Raw genomic sequence first — 21,591 nt, 5'->3', positions numbered from 1 at the left:
CCCAGATTTTCACATTGGATTCCTAAAGGCAAAACTGCGAGTGTGCAACAGCTTCCAACGTCCTCTCCTGAGTCACAAACTGGGCAGGAAAGCTTCACTTTTTTCTTTATTTAGCAGAATTTAATCGCATTAGGACTTTTGAATGAGTTTCATCTTGAGTAAAATTAAGGGAAGAATCCATGCACGGAATCATTCCAAAAGGCATCAGGACTCAGAGAGATAAGATAGCTGCTGTGAGCGCCCGTTGAACAGTGAAGGCGGCATGGTGGCACAGTGGTTAGCACTGCTGCCTCACAGCACCAGGGACCCGGGTTCAATTCCTGGCTTGGATCACAGTCTGTGCGGAGTCTGCACGTTCTCCCCATGTCTGCATGGGTTTGCTCGTGTTGCTCCACTTCCCTCCCACAGTCCAAAAGATATGCTGGTTAAGTGTATTGGCCATGCTAAATTCTCCCTCAGTATACCTGAGCAGGTGCTGGAGTGTTGTGATTAGGGGATTTTCATAGTAACTTCATTGCAGTGTTAATGTAAGCCTACTTGTGACACTAATAAATAAACTTTAACTTAATTAGAACTTGGATATTGTCTCCCATTTCCCTTTCCTTGCAACCTTTTACTTTCGAAGGAAAGTGTACCACAGAAGAAAATTTTGGATCAAATGATTGAGCGTAGCAAAATTTACTAAAGATTTGCAGAGGAGTGTCACATGATATCAAAGACAGGAAGTGATAATTGGAGGTGTGGGTTTGTCCAAGTCAGTTTTATCTGTCATTGGAACTTCAGTTTTTGATGTGGAGATGCAGGCGTTGGACTGGAGTAAGCACAGTAAGTAGTCTCACAACACTGCAAAAATGTGCGGGTTAGGTTGGTGGCCATGCTAAGTTGACCATAGATCTCTAGGTTAGAGGATTAGTGGGTAAAATATGTATGGATATGGGCTTAGGGCCTGGGTGGGATGGGCTGAATGGCCTCTTTCTGTACTGTAGGATTTCTAAACAGAACATGAAGTCTTTCCAAATCTGGTTAAAGTCCAACATGTTTACCTGGCAGCACTAGCTTCTGGAGTCTCAAACTCCTCCATCAGGTGAGTGAGGAGTTGTGTTCACAAGCAGGGCATATAAAGACACAAACTGGTGTCTTACAAGGTGATGGTTGGAATGCGAGTCTTTACAGGTAATCAAGTCTTAAAGGTACAGACAATGTGAGTGGAGAGAGGGCCAAGCACAGTATTGTCTCCAGCATCAACATGGCAGTGCAGAATCTCTGAGCAGAAGCTGATAGCCAAGTTCCGCACACATGAGGACGGCCTCAACCCGGGATCTTGGGTTCATGTCACACTATCTGTAACCCCCACAACTGGCCTGGGTTTGCACAATCTCACTAACTCCTGGCTGGAGACAATACACATCTCTTTATCCTGTGCTTGGCGCTCTCTCCACTCACATTGTCTGTACCCTTAAGACTTGATTACCTGTAAAGACTCGCATTCCAACCATTATCTTGTAAATTGAGTTTGTGAACTTATATGCCCTGTTTGCGAACACAAGTCCTCACTCAGCTGATGGAGGAGCTCGAGACTTCAAAAGCTAATGCTGACACATAAACCTGTTAGACTTTAACCTGGCGCTGTGAGACTTCTTACTTTAATCTTTGCCAAGGTTAGTCGGTCCCCTGTGATGAGGCCACAGGAGACGTTGAGACTGTGTGAATTTTCAGTTCAAGTGGCATTAGGCAGCAGGAGCTAAATGGGATCAAGGCATGAAAATATAACTTGGTCTCCATTTTCAAGATATATATATATATATTCTGTCCTAATTTTGTGTAATGCTTCCAATTGAGAGGTATGGGCAGGGTGAATGTATAGCACCTGTTCCCCTTGGTTGAGAGGTCAATCATGATGGAGTATAGCATGGGGAGGCTAATGGACAGGGGATTCAGAGGAGATTTGAGAATAAACTTTTTCATAGAATCCCTACAAGTGCAGAAGGAGGCCATTTGGCCCATTGAGTCTGTACTGACCACAATCCCAACAGGGCCCTCTTCCTGTAACACCGCGTACTTGCCCTGCTAATCCCTCTGACATTGGCCATGCTAAGTTGACCCTAATCAACCTAACCCACACATCTTTGGACTGTGGGAGGAAACAGGAGCACCCAGAGGAAACCCTTGCAGACACAGCGAGAATGTGCAAACTCCACATAGACAGTGACCCGAGGCTGGAATTGAACCTGGGTCCCTGGCACAGTGAGGCAGCAGTGCGAACTAATGTGCTACCATGCCACCACCCCTTTCACTCAGAAGGTGGTGGGGAGTCTTGAATGCAGTGCCTGGGGAGGTAGTGGAGGCCGGGAATCTTACAACCTTTAAAAAATACTTGGATGAGCACTTGAAACATCACAGCATTCAAATTTATGGGACAAGTGCAGGAAGATGGGATTAGCGCTCCTTTAGCGTTAGATTTTGTTGATTCGAGCGGTTGAAGGACCTTTTTCTGCACTGTACAACTGTATGGCACTATGAGGGTATTCATAGTTAAACGCAGACAGTTTGCTAAACTGAGAAGTAGAGTTGATTCTTGCCCAGAAATATCTGGGGAGCTGGGTGCCACCGCCAACCGAAAGGTCACAGGATATGTGACAGTGAAATGGAGTTTGGCCTAATCACTTGTGTTCCACGGGCTTCCTCCAATGTACACCCTTATCCAACTCGACAAATATAACCCTCTGGTCCCTTCTCCCTCATATGCTTCTGTAAGTAGAGGGGGCAATGGCCTAGTGGTATTATCGCAAGATTATTAATCCGGAAACTCAGCTAATGTTCTGGGGACCTGGGTTCAAACCCCACCATGACAAATGGTGGCATTTGAATTCAATAAAAATATCTGGAATTTAAGAATCTATTATGAGCACAAAACCATTGTTGATTGTCGGGAAAAAGCCCACATGGTCCCTTTAGGGAAGATTATCTGCCGTCCTTACCTTGTCTGGCCTACATGTGACTCCGGAGACACAGCAATTGATTCTTAACTGCCCTCAGGCAATTGGAGATGGGCAATAAATGCTGGCTGGCCAGCGATGCCCAAGTCCCACGAATTAATAAGAATAGTCTCAGAGAAACTTATTCTGCATTCCCTATGGCAATGATCTTGGGGAGGGGGAAGGGGAAACTGATCTTTTGCCTGTCCCCCATCATGAGAATTGGTGAACTCTTTGCAAGTGCTTTGTGATTGCCTGTTGAGTACGCTGAACAGCAAGATGGCTTTGTTGTCAATCCCACAAACCATGGATGCCTTACGGAAGGTTCCGGCCAATCTCACTGTTAGACTGAGAAGTGTACACAGCATATAGATTTGAAACCATGCTCTTAATGGTGAGTAGTGAAACTGACAGGCGAAACTGCTGGAAATTGTTCTGTCTGCGCTGGGATGTCACAATCTCTGGCCTTGCTTATGTTGAGACAAGTAAATTGTTTTTGACTGCAACTGTTTTACGTTTGTTGTTTGCTTGCTTGAGTGGGAAGACTTGCTGTGTGTAATCAGGTATGTGGGAATACCTCAGTGTAATTTCTTACTTCTTATTTATTTATGGAACGTGGGCATCGCTGGCTAGGCCAGCATTTATTGCCCATGCCTAATTGCCTTTGAGAACATGAGCTGCCTTTTTGAACTATTGCGGTTCATGTGGTATAGGTACACCCACTATGCTGTTAGGGAGGGAGTTCCAGGATAATGATCTGGTGAGAGTGAAGGGATGGTGATATATTTCCAGTAAGAAGTCTCACAACATCAGGTTACAGTCCAACAGGTTTACTTGGTGGCAAATGCCACTAGCTTTTCCCCTTCGCCAGGCGGGTGGGAAGTTCTGATCACAAACCCCACAGAACTCCCTACTCACCTAACAAAGGGGAAAAGCCCCGAAAGCTAGTGACGTTTGCTACCAAATAAATCTGTTGGACTTTAACCCGCCGTTGTGAGACTTCTTACTGTGGTTACCCCAGTCCAACGCCGGCATCTCCACATCACAATATATTTCCAAGTCAGGATGGTGAGTGAGTTGGAGAGGAACTTGCAACGGGAGGTGTTCCCATCTGCCTGACCATGCCCTCTTTCCATTGAGGGAAATGACTTTGACACTTACTCCCTCTCTCTGCTGCTAACGTTTTTTTCAGGGGATCTTGCATATACGTGATAGGGTTTCGGTGGGATTGTTGTCTGTGCAGGCTCGATGGGCAGAATGGCCTCCCACTGCACTGTATGATTCTTTATGAAACCCTCCTTTTGAAGTCAACTGCAACTCGCGTGAGTCCCATTCATTCTTCAAAATGCTAATTAATACATGTCTTTTACTTTCCCATAGGCCAATGAAACGTTTGCCTTTGTTGGGAATGTTACACACTATGCCACAGTCTGGCTGAACATTTCCTCGGAAATCCGGACATTTCTGGAAGATGGCAAGCTGCAGAATCGCATCAGTTGGCTGCAGCAGGTAGGTGCAGTTGAATATTGTATCGTAACACTGCGGGGTGTATGGAGCCGAATGACAGGCAAGACACATTGATGTTTTCCTGCATTTCTGTCAAGTTGATGACTGAAGTACAGTAACTATGATCCTTGCAGTGAGCAAGATGATTTGGGGTTGATATCAGTTTTTACTTTGACTTCATATATAACACAGCAGTTGCTCCAGTGGTAGTGCTAACTGGAACTCATCAGTTGTCAGAAGCACAGAATCCCTACAGTGCAGAAAGAGGCCATTTGGCCCATTACGTCGAACCAAGTCTCCAACAGAGCATCTTACCCAGGTCCACCGCCCTGCCCTATCCCAGTAACTGCATGTATTCACCATAGCTAATTCGCCCAACCTACACATCCCTGGACACTAAGAGGTAATTTAGCATGACTAATCCACCTAACCTGCACATCTTTGGACACCAAAGGGCAATTTAGCATGTCCAATAAACCTACCCTGACATCTTTGGAGTGTGGGAGAAAACCGGAGCATCCAGAAGAAACCTACGCAGACACGGGGAGAACGTGCAGACTCCACACAGACAGTGACCCAAGGCTGAAATTGAACCCGGATCCCTGGCATCGTGAGTCCACATTGGTAACCACTGTGCCACCAACATAAATCTATCTTCCATTAACATAAATCTATTCAGAAGAAATGGAACCCTGTTATCCATTAGCATAACCAGAAGGGTTGCATGTTACAAGTTTAATTGTCTTAAAGATTAAAATAGATGTAGAGTACAGTTGTTTACAAGTGTTGTGTTAGCCCAAGGGCATATTTGTAGGCATACAGACTTAATTTGTGTTTAACTTGAATACTTAATGATCCACACACAGTGTTCTGGGAGAGGTTTTGAAGCCAAAGGATGTTTATCTGTTACTTAAAATTACTGCTACAGGATCTTGCGTTTTAAGAACATAACATAAGAACGTAAGAAATAGGAGCAGAAGTAGGCCATCTAGCCCTTCGAGCCTGCCCCGCCATTCAATAAGATCATGGCTGATCTGAAGTGGCTCAGTTCCACTTTCCCGCTTTCTCCCCATAACCCTTAATTCCCACATTTTCATATGGATTATGCCAAGGTCAGAATGAAAGCAAAGTCAGTGTTAGTTAAACTCAACTCGTTAACATGATCCTGGTTCTTCCCTCCCTCTTCCCTGGTGACAAAGTCTTGGAGCCTTGTCTGCCTCTCTCCAGTTCTGCTTCTTTAGTGAAAAAACAGAAAAAGTTTTATTAGTTAGCTCTGATGCTTATTAATTTGCAATTATTTGCTATTTTTTAAATTAGCAATTTATTGCTTCGGTATTGAAATTATTTAGTTTAGCGAGATGTATATGCTTTTTCATATCTTAACTTTTTACTTAAAATTCATGTTTAATGTTGTGCCAAACCAGATCTCAGGCAGCTGCTGACAGGGTTCATGCTGAACATAAGAACATAAGAAATAGGAGCAGGAGTAGGCCATCTAGCCCTTCGAGCCTGCCCCGCCATTCAATAAGATCATGGCTGATCTGAAGTGGATCAGTTCCACTTTCCCGCTTTCTCCCCATAACCCTTAATTCCCTTGTCTGTCAAAAACCTATCTACCCGTGACTTAAATATATTTAGCGAGGTAGCCTCCACCACTTCAACGGGCAGAGAATTCCAGAGATTCACCACCCTTTGAGTGAAGAAGTTCCTCCTCAACTCCGATCTAAACTGCCCCCCCACTTATCTTGAGGCTGTGCCCTCTAGTCCTGCTGTCCTTTCTGAGCGGGAAGAATCTCTCTACCTCTACCCTATCCATCCCTTTCATTATCTTATACGTCTCTATAAGATCCCCCCCCCCATCCTTCTAAACTCCAATGAGTACAGACCCAGTCTATTTGGTCTCTCTTCATAGTCCAATCCCTGCATCTCCGATATCAGCCTAGTGAACCTCCTCTGCACTCCCTCCAAGGCCAAAATATCCTTGCGCAAGTGCAGCAACTAAAACTGCACACAGTACTCCAGCTGCGGCCTCACCAGTGCCCTGTACAGTTGCAGCAAGACCTCTCTGCTTTTATATTCTATCCCCCTCGCTATAAAGGCAAGCATACCATTCGCCTTCTTGTTCATCTGCTGCACCTGCAGACTGGGTTTTTGCGACTCATGCACAAGGACCCCCAGGTCCCTCTGCACCGTAGCATGCTGCAGCTTTTCAAAAAAGCTTTTCGCCCTTTAAATAGTAATCCCTCCTACTATTATTTCTGCCAAAGTGGATAACCTCACACTTGCCAACATTGTACTCCATCTGCCAGGTCCTCGCCTACTCACTCAGCCTATCCAGATCCCTCTGCAGACTTTCCGCACCTTCCACGCAATTTGCTTTTCCACTCATCTTCGTGTCATCAGCAAATTTCGTCACCCTACACTCAGCCCACTCCTCCAGATCATCTATGTAATGGTAAATAGCTGAGGCCTCAGCACCGATCCCTGTGGCACTCCACTAGTCACCAACCACCAATCAGAATAGCACCCATTGATACCAACTCTCTGCCTCCTATTAGACAACCAATCCTCTATCCACGCTAACACCTTACCCCCAACTTCATGCACCCTAACCTTCTGAAGCAACCTTTTGTGAGGCACCTTATCAATGCCTTTTGAAAATCTAGAAACACCACATCCACCGGTTCCCCTCTGTCTACTGCCCTAGTCACATCCTTATAGAAATCCAATAAATTTGTCAAACACGACTTCCCCTTAACGAATCCATGCTGCGTCTGCGAGAGATTTTTATTGCCGTATTTTCTCTCTCTGTCCCCTGCAGTCACAGCATTGGGGAACCCTTGGAAGGGAACAATTTATAGGACCCCAGCAGTTCTCCAGCAATTTGACGGCCCACCCAGTCGTCAGGGGTGAGCTTTTGGAGCATTGAGGATGCAGCACCCAAGCCTAGCTGCGATCGGTCTTCATTTGTTCAGTTCCCACTCTGGAGAATGGCACTCCAGTGTTGTGTTGTCAGAGATGCTGGGTGGGATTTTCCTCCCCCTCCATGATGTGTTTCGCGGTGGTGGGAGGCGGTGTGTGTGGGCTGGTGGTCCTGTCGTTGACAATGGTGTTTCCTGTTGAACGTGCTCTTCGCTACCTGGAGACTTGTGGTCCAGGTTCGCTGTCGGAAGGATCTGCCGACGTAACCAGCAGCAAGACTTTAGCAGCTGTCTTTTGAAAACTGAGGCAGGTTATGCTCTCTCGGGTCTCTGTCGCTGCTTCAGCAACACTGTTTCGAAGAAAAGCAAGTGAATGGTGTAGTGACCAATATCGATCCCTTAACCAACATAATTCAAATAGATTATAAGATCATTAACACATTTCTGTGTGTGGGAACTTGCCATGTTCAAATTGGCTGTAGTGGTTTCCTACATTACAGTGACTATACTTCAGAAGTACTTTGGAACTTTGTTAAAGGTAGTTTGGAAACGCTTGTCTTTTTTTAACATGTCAACCAATTTGTGCGTCCCAAACTCCCACATTCAGCAATGTGATGATGACCAGTTAAAGAGATATTGGTTGTGGAATAATGATTGACCAAGACACAGGGCAGAACTCCCCTGGTGGTTAGCACTGTTGCCTCACAGTGCCAGGGATCGGGTTCAATTCCGGCTTGGGTCACTGCCTGTGTGGAGTTTGCACGTACTCCCCGTGTCTGCGTGAGTTTCCTCCTGGTGCTCTGGTTTCCTCCCACATTCCAAAGATGTGCATGTTAGGTTGATTGGCCACGGTAAATTGCCCTTTACTGTCAGGGGTATTAGGAGGGTAAATATGTGGGATTACAGGGACCGGTCCTGGGTGGGATTGTTGTCAGTACAGACTCGATGGGCCAAATGGCCTCCTTGTGCACTGTAGATTCCGTGATTCTATGGTGTTCTTTGAAATAGAACTATGGGATACTTGGGTGCTCAGAAAGGGCCTTGGTTTAATATCTCACCTGAAGGATGTTAGCACCAGCAGTGTAGCATGCCCTCAGTCCTGTACTGAGTTATTAGCCTGGATTTAATGCTAGAGTGGGACTTGAGTGTGCACCCCCACCTGCCAAGATAAGAGTGCTATCCCCAATCCACAGCTGACCAATATGGCACAACTGGGATCCACACAACTCCAGGTTCCAGACTTTGTACATCGTATAGGGTACTGGTTGTTGTCAGTGGCAGGAATACTGGGGGTGTCTAAGACCAAATACCAAAGCAAAGACAGTAACGATAAAATCATTGTAATGCATTCAGATCATTAGAAATGCAGTCTTCTCTGCCATTCCAGGATATTCTGAAAGCATCTGCGAAGGTGTTAATGTAGTTCACGTTGTCAGATATTCTTCTTCTTCTCTGGTCTAATCATAGTCCTATAATTAATGTCAAAAACCAAGGGTTGAAACCTGGAATCAAAATCAAACTTCAAGAAATTTGGTGTGGTGTGCCAGTGGGTTTGTCACTGAGCTGCTTGTTTTTGGTAATTAGCACCATGATTCTGTTTGATTTTAGCTGCCACAGAATTATATTGCAGCTTCCCCCACCATCATCTGCACTCAAATAATCCCCATTCTGAAACTGGCACAGCCTATTGGGAAATTAGACAAAGTGAGAGAAAGCCAAGCTTGCCAAGTGGATATGTCGATGAGGAAAACTTGAATATTTAATATCAATTAAATAGTTGATGGTTTCCCAGCCTGTATTTGAGAGGCAGGTGGGGGTACAAAGTGACAAAGTGACCGATAGTTTCCTCTCTCCAATGCACTAAATAGCACAATAATGGATGTTCATTTGATACTGCTCTCTCTCTGTTCCCTTGTCGATTTTAATGCATACTCCTGCCTCTGTGCCCTGTCAATGTTGAATCCGTACTCCTCTCTCTCTCCCTCCCTCTCTGTTCCCCTGTCAGTGCTAACCCATACCCCTCTTGCTCTCTGGTCATGTTGATGTTGAACGCATACCCCTCGTTCTGTGACCCTGTTGATGTTGATTTCCTACTCCTCTCTCTCTGTGTCTCTCTCTCTCTCCACTCTGGGCCCTATTGATGTTAATCCATACCACTTTCTCTCTGTGCCCCTGTCAGTTAATCCATGCCCTCCTCTCTCTCTGCCCTTGTTGATGTTAATCCATACCCCTCTGTCTGTGGCCTGTCCATGTTGAATCCCTACTCCCCTCTCTCTCTGCTGCTGTCGATGATAATCCATACCCTTCATTTCTCTGTGACCCTGTCAAAGTTGAATCCCTTCCCTATGGCCTTTTTTGTTAAGTTCATTTATGAATGATTCCAATAGCTTTCATATCTAGTTAAAGCTACACCATTCTTGGTGCTGTGAGGGGAAAGCTTTGTGTCTTTAAAGTCCTAAGTAGTCCTCTGAACTACATTTCTATGGATACACACCCAAAATTAGTTTGCATCAATTCAAAAAATGGTAGCAGAACTGCACGCATTATGAGCTTTCGTGCCCAGTTTTAATGGTGTAAGCAGATGAGGACTGTTGGCTTTTAGACGTGGAACAATTTTACACTCTGGGCATCTAGTACCATCAAGCATTCCAGAATCAGTATACTGTAATCAACATGACTAAGCAAAGGACTTTAATTCTAGCTTTATGAGACAGCCCGCCTGCACAATGTGAGAATTGCCTTTCCATTAGTAATCTTCATTCTGTCTCTGCTGGCTGTATGCTCCAATTTAATGCCAGCTTTTCTTGAATTATTAGCTCTGCCTTCTGCAATATGTCTTCAAGAGAAACCAGCATGCCATCATTGGAAGGGAAGCGTGTCACCTGGACGAGTCTTAGCTTCTTTTCCGCTGTAAGAAGTCTTACAACACCAGGTTCAAGTCCAATAATCCTGTTAATCCCCCGGTACTAGAGTCAATTTAGCACGGCCAAGCCATCTAACCCGCACATCTTTGGACTGTAGGAGGAAACTCACGCAGACACGGGGAGAAAGTGTAAACTCCACATAAACAGTGACCTGAGGCTAGAATTGAGCCCAAGTTCCTTGTGCTGAGAGGCAGCAGCGCTAACCACTGCGCCACCATGCCACCCGCTAAATGTCAACCCTGGTTTCAGAGGTGAACCTTTTAATGTGATGTTTTAAGCAGATTTAAAAAAAAAATGACTCTCACCATTTCTCTAAATGTTGAACTGAAATTTGACCACATTAGCAGTGCTGCCTCACAGCTCCAGGGATCTGGGTTCGATTCTGGCCTTTGGTGACTGGACTTTGCAAATTCTCCCTGTGTCTGTGTGGGTTTCCTCTGGGTGCTCCGGTTTCCTCCCACACTCCAAAAATGTGCAGTTTGATTAAATTGCCATGCTAAATTGTCCTGTAGTGTCCCATGATGTGTAGGTTAAGGGGATTAGACAGATCAACATGTGGGGTTAAGAGGATAGGGTCTGGGTAAGATTCTGTGTTGGAGAATGGGTGCAGAATCATAGATTCCTACAATGCAGGGGAGGCCATAAGGCCCATCGAGTCTGCACCGACTACAATCCCACCCAGGCCCTATCTGCATACCCCATGCATTTACCCTAACTAGTCCCCCTGACACTAACGGTCAATTTAGCAAGGCCCATCCACCTAACCAGCACATCTTTGTACTGTGGGAGGAAACCAGAGCACCTGAAGGAAACTCACGCAGGGAGAACGTGCAAACTCCGCACAGACAGTGACCCAAGCTGGGAATTGAACCTGGGTCCCTGGCGCTGTGAGGCAGCAATGCTAACCACTGTGCTACTGTGCCGCCCACAACTCGGTGGTCCTCTTCTGCACTGTAGGGATTCTTTGATTCTAATATATGATAATTGCTATTGGTATAATTTTAAGACTTTATATGTAATGATTAAACAAAAGAAAATGCTAGCAGTAACGCTGAAGAATTTACAGTCAGGATTAACCCACTAATTTAAAACAACACTGATAGTAACGAACACTGATTGGAACTATATGCCCCCGGTGTTTGACACTGACTTCGAACCAATCAGCCTGTTGCTTTATTGCTTCCGAACGTAGAACCACGGAAATGAAGCTTGGTGGGATCTGTACATTTCAAACCCTTTTGCTCTTTTGTTTGCTTTTCAGTTTACCTCGGATCTGAAAAAGCACCCAGAAGTGCTGAATGCCTCCGACAGTGACATCATCAGGGAGTTTATCAACAGCAACTTCTCCATGCCGAACTCCAGCACGCTGCTCCAACAGCTGGACACCATTGACAATGCAGCCTGTGGTTGGATCCAGTTCATGTCCAAGGTGAGAACATGCAGGGGGCTTGACCCAGAAAGCTTCGCGGACCAACCTGTTCCCCAGAGCCGTCTGCACTGGTAACGTCTCCATGGATGGATAAAGCAGTGCAATCCATGTGATTGTTGTAGCAATGAGCTGCTTTAACCAGCAGAGATAAATAATCACAGACAGAATCATAAGTTCCCTACACTGCAGAAGGAGTCTACTCGGCCCATCTAGTCTGCATCGGCAGCAATCCCACAGAATCCGACGCAGAATCTTGCCCTATCCTCCTAACCCCACATGTTGATCTTTCTAATCCCCTACAATCCCACATATTTACTCACTAATCCCTCTTGCATACACATCCCAGGACACTAAGGGTTAATTTAGCATGGCCAATCAACCTAACCCACACATCTTTGGAGTGTGGGAGGAAACCGGATCACCTGGAGGAAACCCACGCAGACGTGGGGAGAATGTACAAACTCCGCGCAAACAGTGACCCCAGCCGGGAATCGAACCGGGGTCACTGGTACTGTGAGGCAGCATTGCTAACTACTGTGTCACTGTGCTGCCCTGGATCAATTGTTGCTGCAGCGTGCATTAAGAAGGAGAACCAGAAAACACAAATGGAGATGTGTTTTAAAAAAAAACAGCTAGATATATCTAGATATATTTGGAAAAGTTTTAGTTGAAAAAAATAATAATGATTGGGCCGTAACTTGTGATGGAGTGGGAAACTGCTCAAAAGTACCTGCATGAAAATCCAGCTGATCCTGTCTCGACCAATGTTCTGACTCATGCCAGGCAGTGTGCAGCACATTCCCAGGCTGACTGTCAAGGGCAGTGCAGCCACAGTGAAGTAAGCAAACCCCTTTTTTTTAACAGCAGTAGTTGCAATAAACTAGGTAAGTTTAAAGGTCCAACCAGGTTTAAGGGTCTTTGACAAGCCTGGGAGAAGATGAGTGGAAACAGTGAGTGGATGGCTTGTGTGCAGTGGGTTTGAGGTTTGACGAGGGAGGGGGGAGATACTTGGGAGGGGGTGGGTGTTATTTCTGATCAGAACTGAAGGGTGGATGGGGGCGCTGTTGGGTCAGCTTGGTTCTGGGACAGGAGAGGTCAGGTCGGGTCAGGCCGCAGGTCACGGTGGGGTGAGAATTATTTCCTGTGGGTAGGAAAAAAGCCCCAGGGGAGTGTGCTTGGTGGGAAGGTGTGAAGAATCCTGTTGGTGGGGAGTCCCAGGGGGTGGGGTTTGGAGGGGTTGGGGCTGTCCCCTAGGGGTTTCAGTAGGTTGGGGGAGTCTCGTGAGTGAGGTCTTCAGGAGTTGGGGGGCACCCCTTCAGGGTTCAGTAGGTGAGGAGCCCTCTGGGATGGGACGGGGAGGGGAAGGAGGGAGAGCAGTCCCAGAGCTGGGTCATCGATGGAAGGGGGTGATGGAGTGAGTCCACTAGGGTTGAGGGGTGTGGGGAGAGTCTTGTAGAGGGGTGCAGTGTGAATTTTGTACAATAGTAACCCAGAATCGAGAGTGGGGGTGTGCTACCCAGCATATCTTGATTTGATTTGATTTATTATTGTTACATGTATTGGTACACAGTGAAAAGTATTGTTTCTTGTGCGCTATACAGTCATAGCATACCGTACATAGGGAAGGAAAGGAGAGGATGCAGAATACAGTGTTACAGTCATAGTTAAGGTGAGGAGAAAGATTAACTTGATGGAAGGTAAGTCCATTCAAAAGCCTGATGGCAGCAGGGAAGAAGCTGTTCTTGAGTCGGTTGGTATGTGACCTCAGACTTTTGTATCTTTTTTCCGAAGGAAGAAGGTGGAAGAAAGAATGTCTGGGGTGCGAGGGTCCTTAATTATGTTGGCTGCTTTGCTGAGGCAACGGGAAGGGTAGACAAAGTCGATGGATGGAAGGCTGATTTGTGGGGTGGATTGAGTATCCCATCACCACCACCCCCACCCCACTCCTGTTAGATGGCGTAAAGCTTGGGTGTTACAGCTCAATGTTGCAAATAATCTTCCAAATAATTTAACAGCATAACATTATTTAAAATTCATTGGAGACCTTAATGGCAATATTAGTTAAATGGAGATATCTGGTGGTTGATAATGCTGAGGTTTCTTACAGCCTTTCAATGTTTGTTTATTTTTGAGTGATAAATGATTTTGAATCTCTGAGTCACATTTTAAACCCCAACTCAAACAGCAGGCATGTACCAGCTTCCAGGCCCTTATCAATGTCACTTGTAACCAACTAGTAGGTGCTCACCAATGCCCTGACATGACTCTTGCAGCCTTTTTGTTCCCAACCCTCTGTTGACGTATCTGCCCATTTCTCGGTGATTTCCTAGAAGGTAGGAATGATCTTTTCAACCATGACGTTCTCTCAGGGATGGACCATTTGCACAATTATTAGAGTTCTCCCATTTAGGGCAGTAAGATTTAATAATTTAATAGCAGTTGAGGCTGGGATATAGTTTTAAAAAGATTTTAGTCTGTTACAATCACAGTGTTCACATTTTACATTGTTGACATTTTACAGGTGAGTGTGGACATTTTCAAAGGTTTTCCCAATGAGGAGAGCATCGTGAACTACACATTGAGCCAGGCGTACCAGGACAACGTCACAGTGTTTGCCAGTGAGTATGCCATAGCTGTAGTTAAGTTTGGTTACAATGCAATCGGTTTAAAAATGATAAGAATAAGAAGCCACTCTGCTCTCCTCTCCCTGCCCCCCACCCTCATCAAATTACTGATGTTACATTCCAAAAAAGGCAATCCCCCTTTACCTCGTGATCAAATCCATGCACATTATAGAGCTAAGATAAGAACATAAGAAATAGGAGCAGGAGTAGGCCATCTAGCCCTTCGAGCCTGCCCCGCCATTCAATAAGATCATGGCTGATCTGTTGTGGCTCAGTTCCACATTCCCGCCCTCTCCCCACAGCCCTTAATCCCCTCTCTTATCAAGAACCCATCAACCCGCTTCTTAAAAATATTTAGCGAGGCAGCCTCCACCACTTCAACGGGCAGAGAATTCCAGAGATTCACCACCCTTTGAGTGAAGAAGTTCCTCCTCAACTCCGTTCTAAACCGCCTCCCCTTTATCTTGAGGCTGTGCCCCCTAGTCCTACTGTCTTTTTTGAGCGGGAAGAGTCTCTCCACCTCTATCCTATCCATCCCATTCATCATCTTAGACGTCTCAATGAGATCTCCCCTCATTCTTCTAAACTCTAACGAGTACAAGCCTAGTTTATTCAGCCTCTCCTCATAGCTCAATCCCCTCAACTCCGGTATCAGCCTAGTAAACCTCCTCTGCACTCCCTCCAGGGCCAAAATATCCTTGCGCAGGTGCGCAAGGATTCTTTTTCTTTATTATAATTTCATGGGATGTGGCCATCATTAGCAAGTTGGCACGGTGGGTGGTTTGTGGTGGGTTTGGGATTTGACGGGGGAGGGGTGAGGGGCATAGCAGGGGGAGGGTGTTGTTTCTGATCAGGTCTGAAGGATGGATGGTGGGGGGCTGTTGAGTCAGGTTGGTTCTGGGATAAGAGGGGTCAGATTGAGTCAGGCCACAGCTCATGGTGGGGTGGAGGGTTGTGGGTTATTTCCTGTGGCTGGGGAAAAGCCATGATGTGGAGATGCCTCCGTTGGGCTGGGTTAAACACAGTAAGAAGCCTCACAGCACCAGGTTAAAGTCCAACAGGTTTATTTGGTAGCAAAAGCCACCAATGTGGTAACTTGTGCTACTAAATAAACCTGTTGGACTTTAACCTGGCGTTGTGAGACTTCTTATTGGGGAAAAGCCCCATGGGAGCATGCTTGGTGGGAGGTTGAAGAATCCTGTTGGGAAGTCCCGGGGATAAGGTCATCAGGGATTGGGGGGGGAGGGGTGTTGTCTGAGGGAGCACCAGGGACCTTGGGTTTATATCCGGCCTCGGGTCACATAGACATATGGAGTTTGTACGTTCTCCCCATGTCTGTGTGGGTTTCTTCCAAGTGCTCTGGTTTCCTCACATACTGCAAAGATGGTAGGTTAGGTTGATTGGCCATGCTAAAGTACTCCTTAGTATTAGAGGGTCGAGCAGGGTAAATATGTTGGGTTAAGGGCCTGGGTAGAATTGTTGTTGGTGCAGACTTGAGGGGCCAGATGGCCTCCTGTATTGTGTGGATTCTATGATAAGTCATCTGTTATCCAACCCTAATTGCCGCTTGAACTGAGCGGAGGACAGTTAAGAGTCAACCATCTTGCTGTGGCTCTGGAGTTACATGTAGGCCAGACTGGATAGAGATGGCAGATTTCCTTCCCTAAAGGACGTTAGTGAACCAGATGGGTATTTACAACAATTGATGATGGTTGTCATGGGGTGGGATTCTTCCATGGCCCCACTGATGGCTTGAATGATGGGCAGGGTGGGGGCAACAGGCTGAGAGTCGGATAATCGGATTTTACGCCAGTGGGAATTTCCTGCAGGATCTTGCGCTGGTGCCTGCCAAGACGAATCGGGAAAACGCTGGGAACCAGCATGACACTGATTTTGCATTCTGCTAATGAGATCCAGATAAAGACCCAACCCCCCCCTTCCCCCCCCCCCCCCCCCCCCCCCCCCCCACCACCACCACCACCACCACCACCACATTTTCCATGACTCCAGTGGGAAACCATTTCCGGAACATGTCTAGAACAACGTGGAGTGCAGATGTCAGAACTCACACGAAGAATGCCTGGGGCTGCCTGCAGAGTTTTGGACAGAGGCTGTCATCAACCCTGGATCCCGGAACGTCACAGCTGGGGAAAGCATCTACAGGTGGATCTTGCAGATTCAATGCCATCGAAGAGATCCATCTTCCAGCCTCAGAGTGTTCCCAGTGTTCCATCGTTTTCAGGAGGTCCATCTTTTTTCTTTAAGTGGGTCAGTGATGTTGGGCACCTATTCAATATGGCACCCAGATATGACAACGAGACTCGTGCCATCATGCCCACCTTGCCCATCATGGAATATGGCACCAAGTCCTGAGTGCATAATTAATGAGGACACAATCAGAAGGTATGGCGGGTTTCCTGCCAGCCTCGGCAGTGGGAAACACTCCCTTTTCCCACTACAGGGTTTAGTCCCAGATGGTAGACTTGTAGGTCATGGATACTGACATGAGCTTTATATTCCATCCTGTTTTTAATTAATTGAATTGATCTTTCACCTGTTTCCACAGTAGGAAACCATGTTCCCAAAGGATTAGCCTAAACCTCTAGATTACTAGTCCAGTGACTTTTTTTTAATTCATTTGTGGGACGTGGGTGTCGCTGGCTGGCCAGCATTTATTGCCCACCCTGGGTTGTCCTTGAGAAGGTGGCGGTGAGCTGCCACCTTGAATCGCTGCAGTCCACGCACTGTGGGTTGACTCACAAAGGCATTAAGGAGGGAATTCCAGGAATTTGACCCAGCGACTGTGAAGGAACAGCAATATAGTTCCAAGTCAAGACAGCGAGTGGCTTGGAGAGAAGCTTGCAGGTGATGGTGTTCCCATGTATTTGCTGCCCTTGTCCTTCTAGATGGAAGTTGTCGTGGGTTTGGGAGGTGCTGTCTAAGGATCTTAGGTGAATTGCTGTAATGCATCTTGTAGATAGTATACCATCGTGCCCTCGCTAGTCAGATGAACAGAAAGATGGGATGGGATGGGTGGGAGATATAAACTGACGGCTGCAATCAAAGCATCACCATTAAGAATTTCACAAGATAAACATCCTGCACTCGCCAAACCCAAGATCAGACTTGATTCCCCGATGCTAAACCAGGTTACCAAGAGGCAAGTTGGAATTTTCAGTTTGTTTAAATTTGACAGAATGATGGCACATATTTTGGAAGAACTGTACCTCATTGAAAGTGACTGAATGTGATCTGCTGTTAACTCACTACCACGGGCAACACTTGACTTACTTTCATAGCAATGAAATGACTACAGACTTGATCATCTATGAATTTTTGCGGTTCTTTCTCTAGTATGTTCATGTAAATATGCTCATTCACATATTTAGGAAAAATATGACTTGTTTATTTACGAGTTAAAGCTATACAGAGGCTCGCAACCTCGTATTGATGTGTGGTGTTCTTACCTATCTTGGTTTGAACATGAATGTAAGCTATGAAGGAGATAGTCATCGACTTCAGGAAGTGTAATGGAGGACATGCCCCTCTCGAAACAATGAGGATGAATTGGAAATGGTTGAGAGCTTCAAGTTTCCAGGTGTCCAGATCACCAACAACCTGTCTGATCCCTCTACATCGACGCTATTGTTAAGTAAGCCCATCAACACCTCCTCTTTCTCAGGAAGATAAGAAAATTTGGCATGCCCACTGTGGGCATCTCTCCAACTTTTACAGATGCCCCATACAAAGCATCCTTTCTGAATGTACCACAGCTTTGTATAGCTCCTGCTCTGTGCAAGAGCGCAAGAAGCTACAAAGAATTGTGAACGAAGCCCAGCCCACCATGCAAACCAGCCTCCATTCACTGACTCTGTCTATACTTCCCACTGCCTCAGAAAACCAGCCAGCATAATCAAGGACCTCACACATCACGGGCGTACTGTCTTCCACCTTCCTTTGTTAGGGGAAAAAAATTACAAAATTCTGAAGTCACGTACCAACCGAGTCAAGAATAGTTTCTTCCTTGCTGCCGTCAGACTTCTAAGTGGGCCTACCTTTTCTTAGGTTGATCTTTCGCTACACCCTAGCTATGACTATAAGACCACATTCTGCACCTTCTCCTTTCTTTCTCCCATATGTACTCTATGAACGGTATGATTTTGTCTGTATATCGCAGATGAAACAATACTTCTCACTATGTCAATGAACATGACAATATAAATCAAATCAAACTAACAAGAATGGCAGATGGGGTAGACACCATTAGGCAAAGGGAAAAAAGTTACCTACAATCTTTGCGGATAAAATAAATGGAGCGGGCAGAATGTAAATTCTGAATTGGACTTAGTATCACTTCTACAAAGTGCATTTACCTAGCTGATTGCTCTCCAGATAAGTAATTGTCAAATGGGGCCAGAAGCAAACTGCCCTCCAAATAATCTTCTTTCTATTTATATTTGCTTTTTGTTCTCTGGATTTTAGCGCACTTTTTAGTGTCTGCCAACTCCAGAGAAACGTTTAATTAAATGATGGAGAAATTGGTGCCAACGATCATTACTAAGCAATTGCACACACGAGTTCCACAGTAAATATTTCAGAACAATTAAAGTGGGAGCTGAGGTCTATTTCTCATCAGCCTTGGTCATTAAATCACTTGTCAGAGGAGCAATGGTACGCAGCACCATCGGGCAACTGAGCACCAATTAAAATCAGGACTTAAACTTTATCATCCCTGCCTCGGGTGAAGTTAATAAATAAACCATCCGGAAAATTGTACAATGCTTTCAGTGGAATAGCTTTCATTTCAAAATATGTATTTTTAACTCCATGGACCTGTGACCCAATGCAGCTTTCATTTAGCAGAAGAAACTCTGGTCTAGATTTTTCTCAACGAGATGGGTGGCGGGAGTCAGGAGCCTGTCTGCCCCCGGGAGATCCTCATTGCTGGAGGGGTGGGGGGAGCTGGAGTCAGGGCAACCGACCCAGGAAAGAGGTCAGAGTCAGCCTGTGGGCTGCAGAGGTGTCCTATTTAAAAGGCTCGCTTTGGTGCTGTACAATTTTGGACTGAGTTAGAGTAAAAACAGTACCTCCTTGCCTCTTCCCTCCTCCCCTTCCCCTATCCATCCCTTTCCCCCATGCGTGCGTGCACACACACACACACACCCCCTGTCTCTCTCTTACACTCAGACTTTCCCCATGCCTCATTCATGCAAACTCACGTCACCAGCCACTGGTCTCTCATTCCATCAATGCCAAGATAAGGCTCACCTATTTCCCCCCCTGTTATGCCACCTGCCCTCCAAGCCAAGGTATGCCCCCCCCCCAAAAAAAAAATCCCTATGGTCCAACATGCCTCTCAATGCCAAGGGAGGGCCCCTATCTAACCACTATTGCCCTCATGTCCCCATGCTAAGATAAGGCATGCCACCCACCATGGTCCCTTGTGCCCCCTCCCCCCACCCCCGAATGATTCATTGCACTGTATTTAAAAAGGAATTTTGTTTAAGAAATAGGAAGTTATTTGTGAAAGATGTTTTTCTTAAAGCTTTCTTTTATACTTCCAATCACTATGAAGTTCATTGCTTCCATACCGTTTTTGGGGGGCATGGAGAGCATGGTAATAGCTTGAGACAGAGGCACAAAAATATGTGAGGTGTGGAGAGGGTTTCCTACCTTGGCACTGGCAGTTATGAGGGGTCATCAGTGGTAGAAGTGCACACCAAGGCATCGGAGCAATGAGGGAAATGTTTTGAACTTATCCTTAAAATGACCTCCTTATGCAGACTATGTTTCTTGACTCCTGTGAGGGACTGTGAACCACGAGTCCTTTAAAACTTGTCCAGTGCCATGAAAATTGTAAGGAGTACGACATGCCAATCCCCATGATGGAGCAGGTCAGCTCAGGAGTTTAGGGTGTGGGCATTGGACCCGAACCAGCTCACAGCCTTTCAAGCCACTCCTGGAAATCCCCAGAAAAGGGGTTGGGAATCCCAGGTCAGGTCCCACCTGTCATTTCTAACGGGCTGTCGAATAATCCTGCGTTGATGACAATCCAGGCCAGCGACTCTATTTTATATCTGAAGTACGAACATGTGAAACCTTCTGAATGCGTGTGTTTATTTTGTCCCAAAGGTGTGATATTTCAGACGAAGGAGGACGGCACGTTGCCCCCTCATGTCATGCTGAAGATCCGTCAAAACTCCAGCTTTACGGAGAAAACCAACGAGATCCGCAGAGCCTACTGGAGACCTGGGCCGAACACTGGAGGAAGATTCTATTTCCTGTACGGATTTGTGTGGATACAAGGTGGGTGCGTAGGGGCCGCGTGGTGGGTGCGTAGGGGCCTGCACAGTGGGTGAGTGGGGGCCGCGCGGTGGGTGTACGGGGGCCACGCACATTGGATGGAAAGGGGCCTCCTATTGTCTCAGATCAGTATCACCTTGGCTATTCAGCCCTCAGCTGGTTTCCATTTAAATACTTTGGAAGTCAGTCTACTTCTCTTATGGCTGTGTTTCCAGATCCATTCCTTCGTTTTCACCTTTAAGTCCTGGCTTTGGGTCATTGTTTACAGTAGGGGTGGTATGGTGGCACAGTGGTTAGCACTGCTGCCTCACAGTGCCAGGGACCCGGGTTTGATTCCCAGCTTGGGTCACTGTCTGTCTGGATTCTGCACATTCTTCTCGTGTCTGCTTGGGTTTCCTCCGGGTGCTCTGGTTTTCTCCCATATTCCGAAAGACGTGCTGGTTAGGTGCATTGGCCATGCTAAATTCTCCCTTGGTGTACCCAAACAGGCACCAGAGTATGGCGACTCGGAGATTTTCACAATGACTTCATTGAAGTGTTAATGTAAGCCTACTTGTGACACTAATGAATAAACTTTACTTTTTTTTGTTGGAAGTATCTATGACCGAAATGTGAAACAAATCATTTCCCTCTCCACAGAGGCTGCAATGCCTGCTGAGTTTTCCCCCATTCCCTGCCTGTTTATGCTGTTCTCCCTCTCCAGGCAGCACAGTGCCACCCCTCTCAGTGTATTTGATGATGATATTTAGGTTTGGATAGATTGCCCTAACTTCAGGAGGAGTTGGTTTGGAATGATTGAGGGGCCCTTTCACAATGTTCATGTAATTGTACTTTCCAGCAGATGTAGGGATCGTGGCTGATTTGAATCACAGAGTAGAATCCTAGAATCCAAACAGTGCAGGAGAAGTC

At 46.1% G+C, this 21,591-nt stretch overlaps 1 protein-coding gene across 2 annotated transcripts in view; it reads left to right on the top strand.

The window, feature by feature from the left end:
• abca2 (ATP-binding cassette, sub-family A (ABC1), member 2) overlaps nucleotides 1-21,591 on the top strand; it is a 508,234-nt gene that overhangs the window by 331,694 nt on the left and 154,949 nt on the right. For both annotated transcript variants that reach the window (XM_080212375.1, XM_080212373.1), the window contains exons 11-14: nucleotides 4,356-4,484; nucleotides 11,588-11,755; nucleotides 14,277-14,373; nucleotides 20,512-20,685. In XM_080212375.1, the coding sequence (XP_080068501.1) occupies nucleotides 4,356-4,484; nucleotides 11,588-11,755; nucleotides 14,277-14,373; nucleotides 20,512-20,685 (568 nt within the window). The remainder of the gene's footprint in view (nucleotides 1-4,355; nucleotides 4,485-11,587; nucleotides 11,756-14,276; nucleotides 14,374-20,511; nucleotides 20,686-21,591) is intronic.

Source organism: Carcharhinus amblyrhynchos, chromosome 25 (genome assembly GCF_965287045.1).
Source record: "Carcharhinus amblyrhynchos chromosome 25, sCarAmb.v2.hapA, whole genome shotgun sequence".
Lineage (NCBI taxonomy): Eukaryota > Metazoa > Chordata > Chondrichthyes > Carcharhiniformes > Carcharhinidae > Carcharhinus > Carcharhinus amblyrhynchos.
Note: the sequence above shows the minus strand (reverse complement) of the source record. Positions and strands in the feature narration are given on the sequence as shown.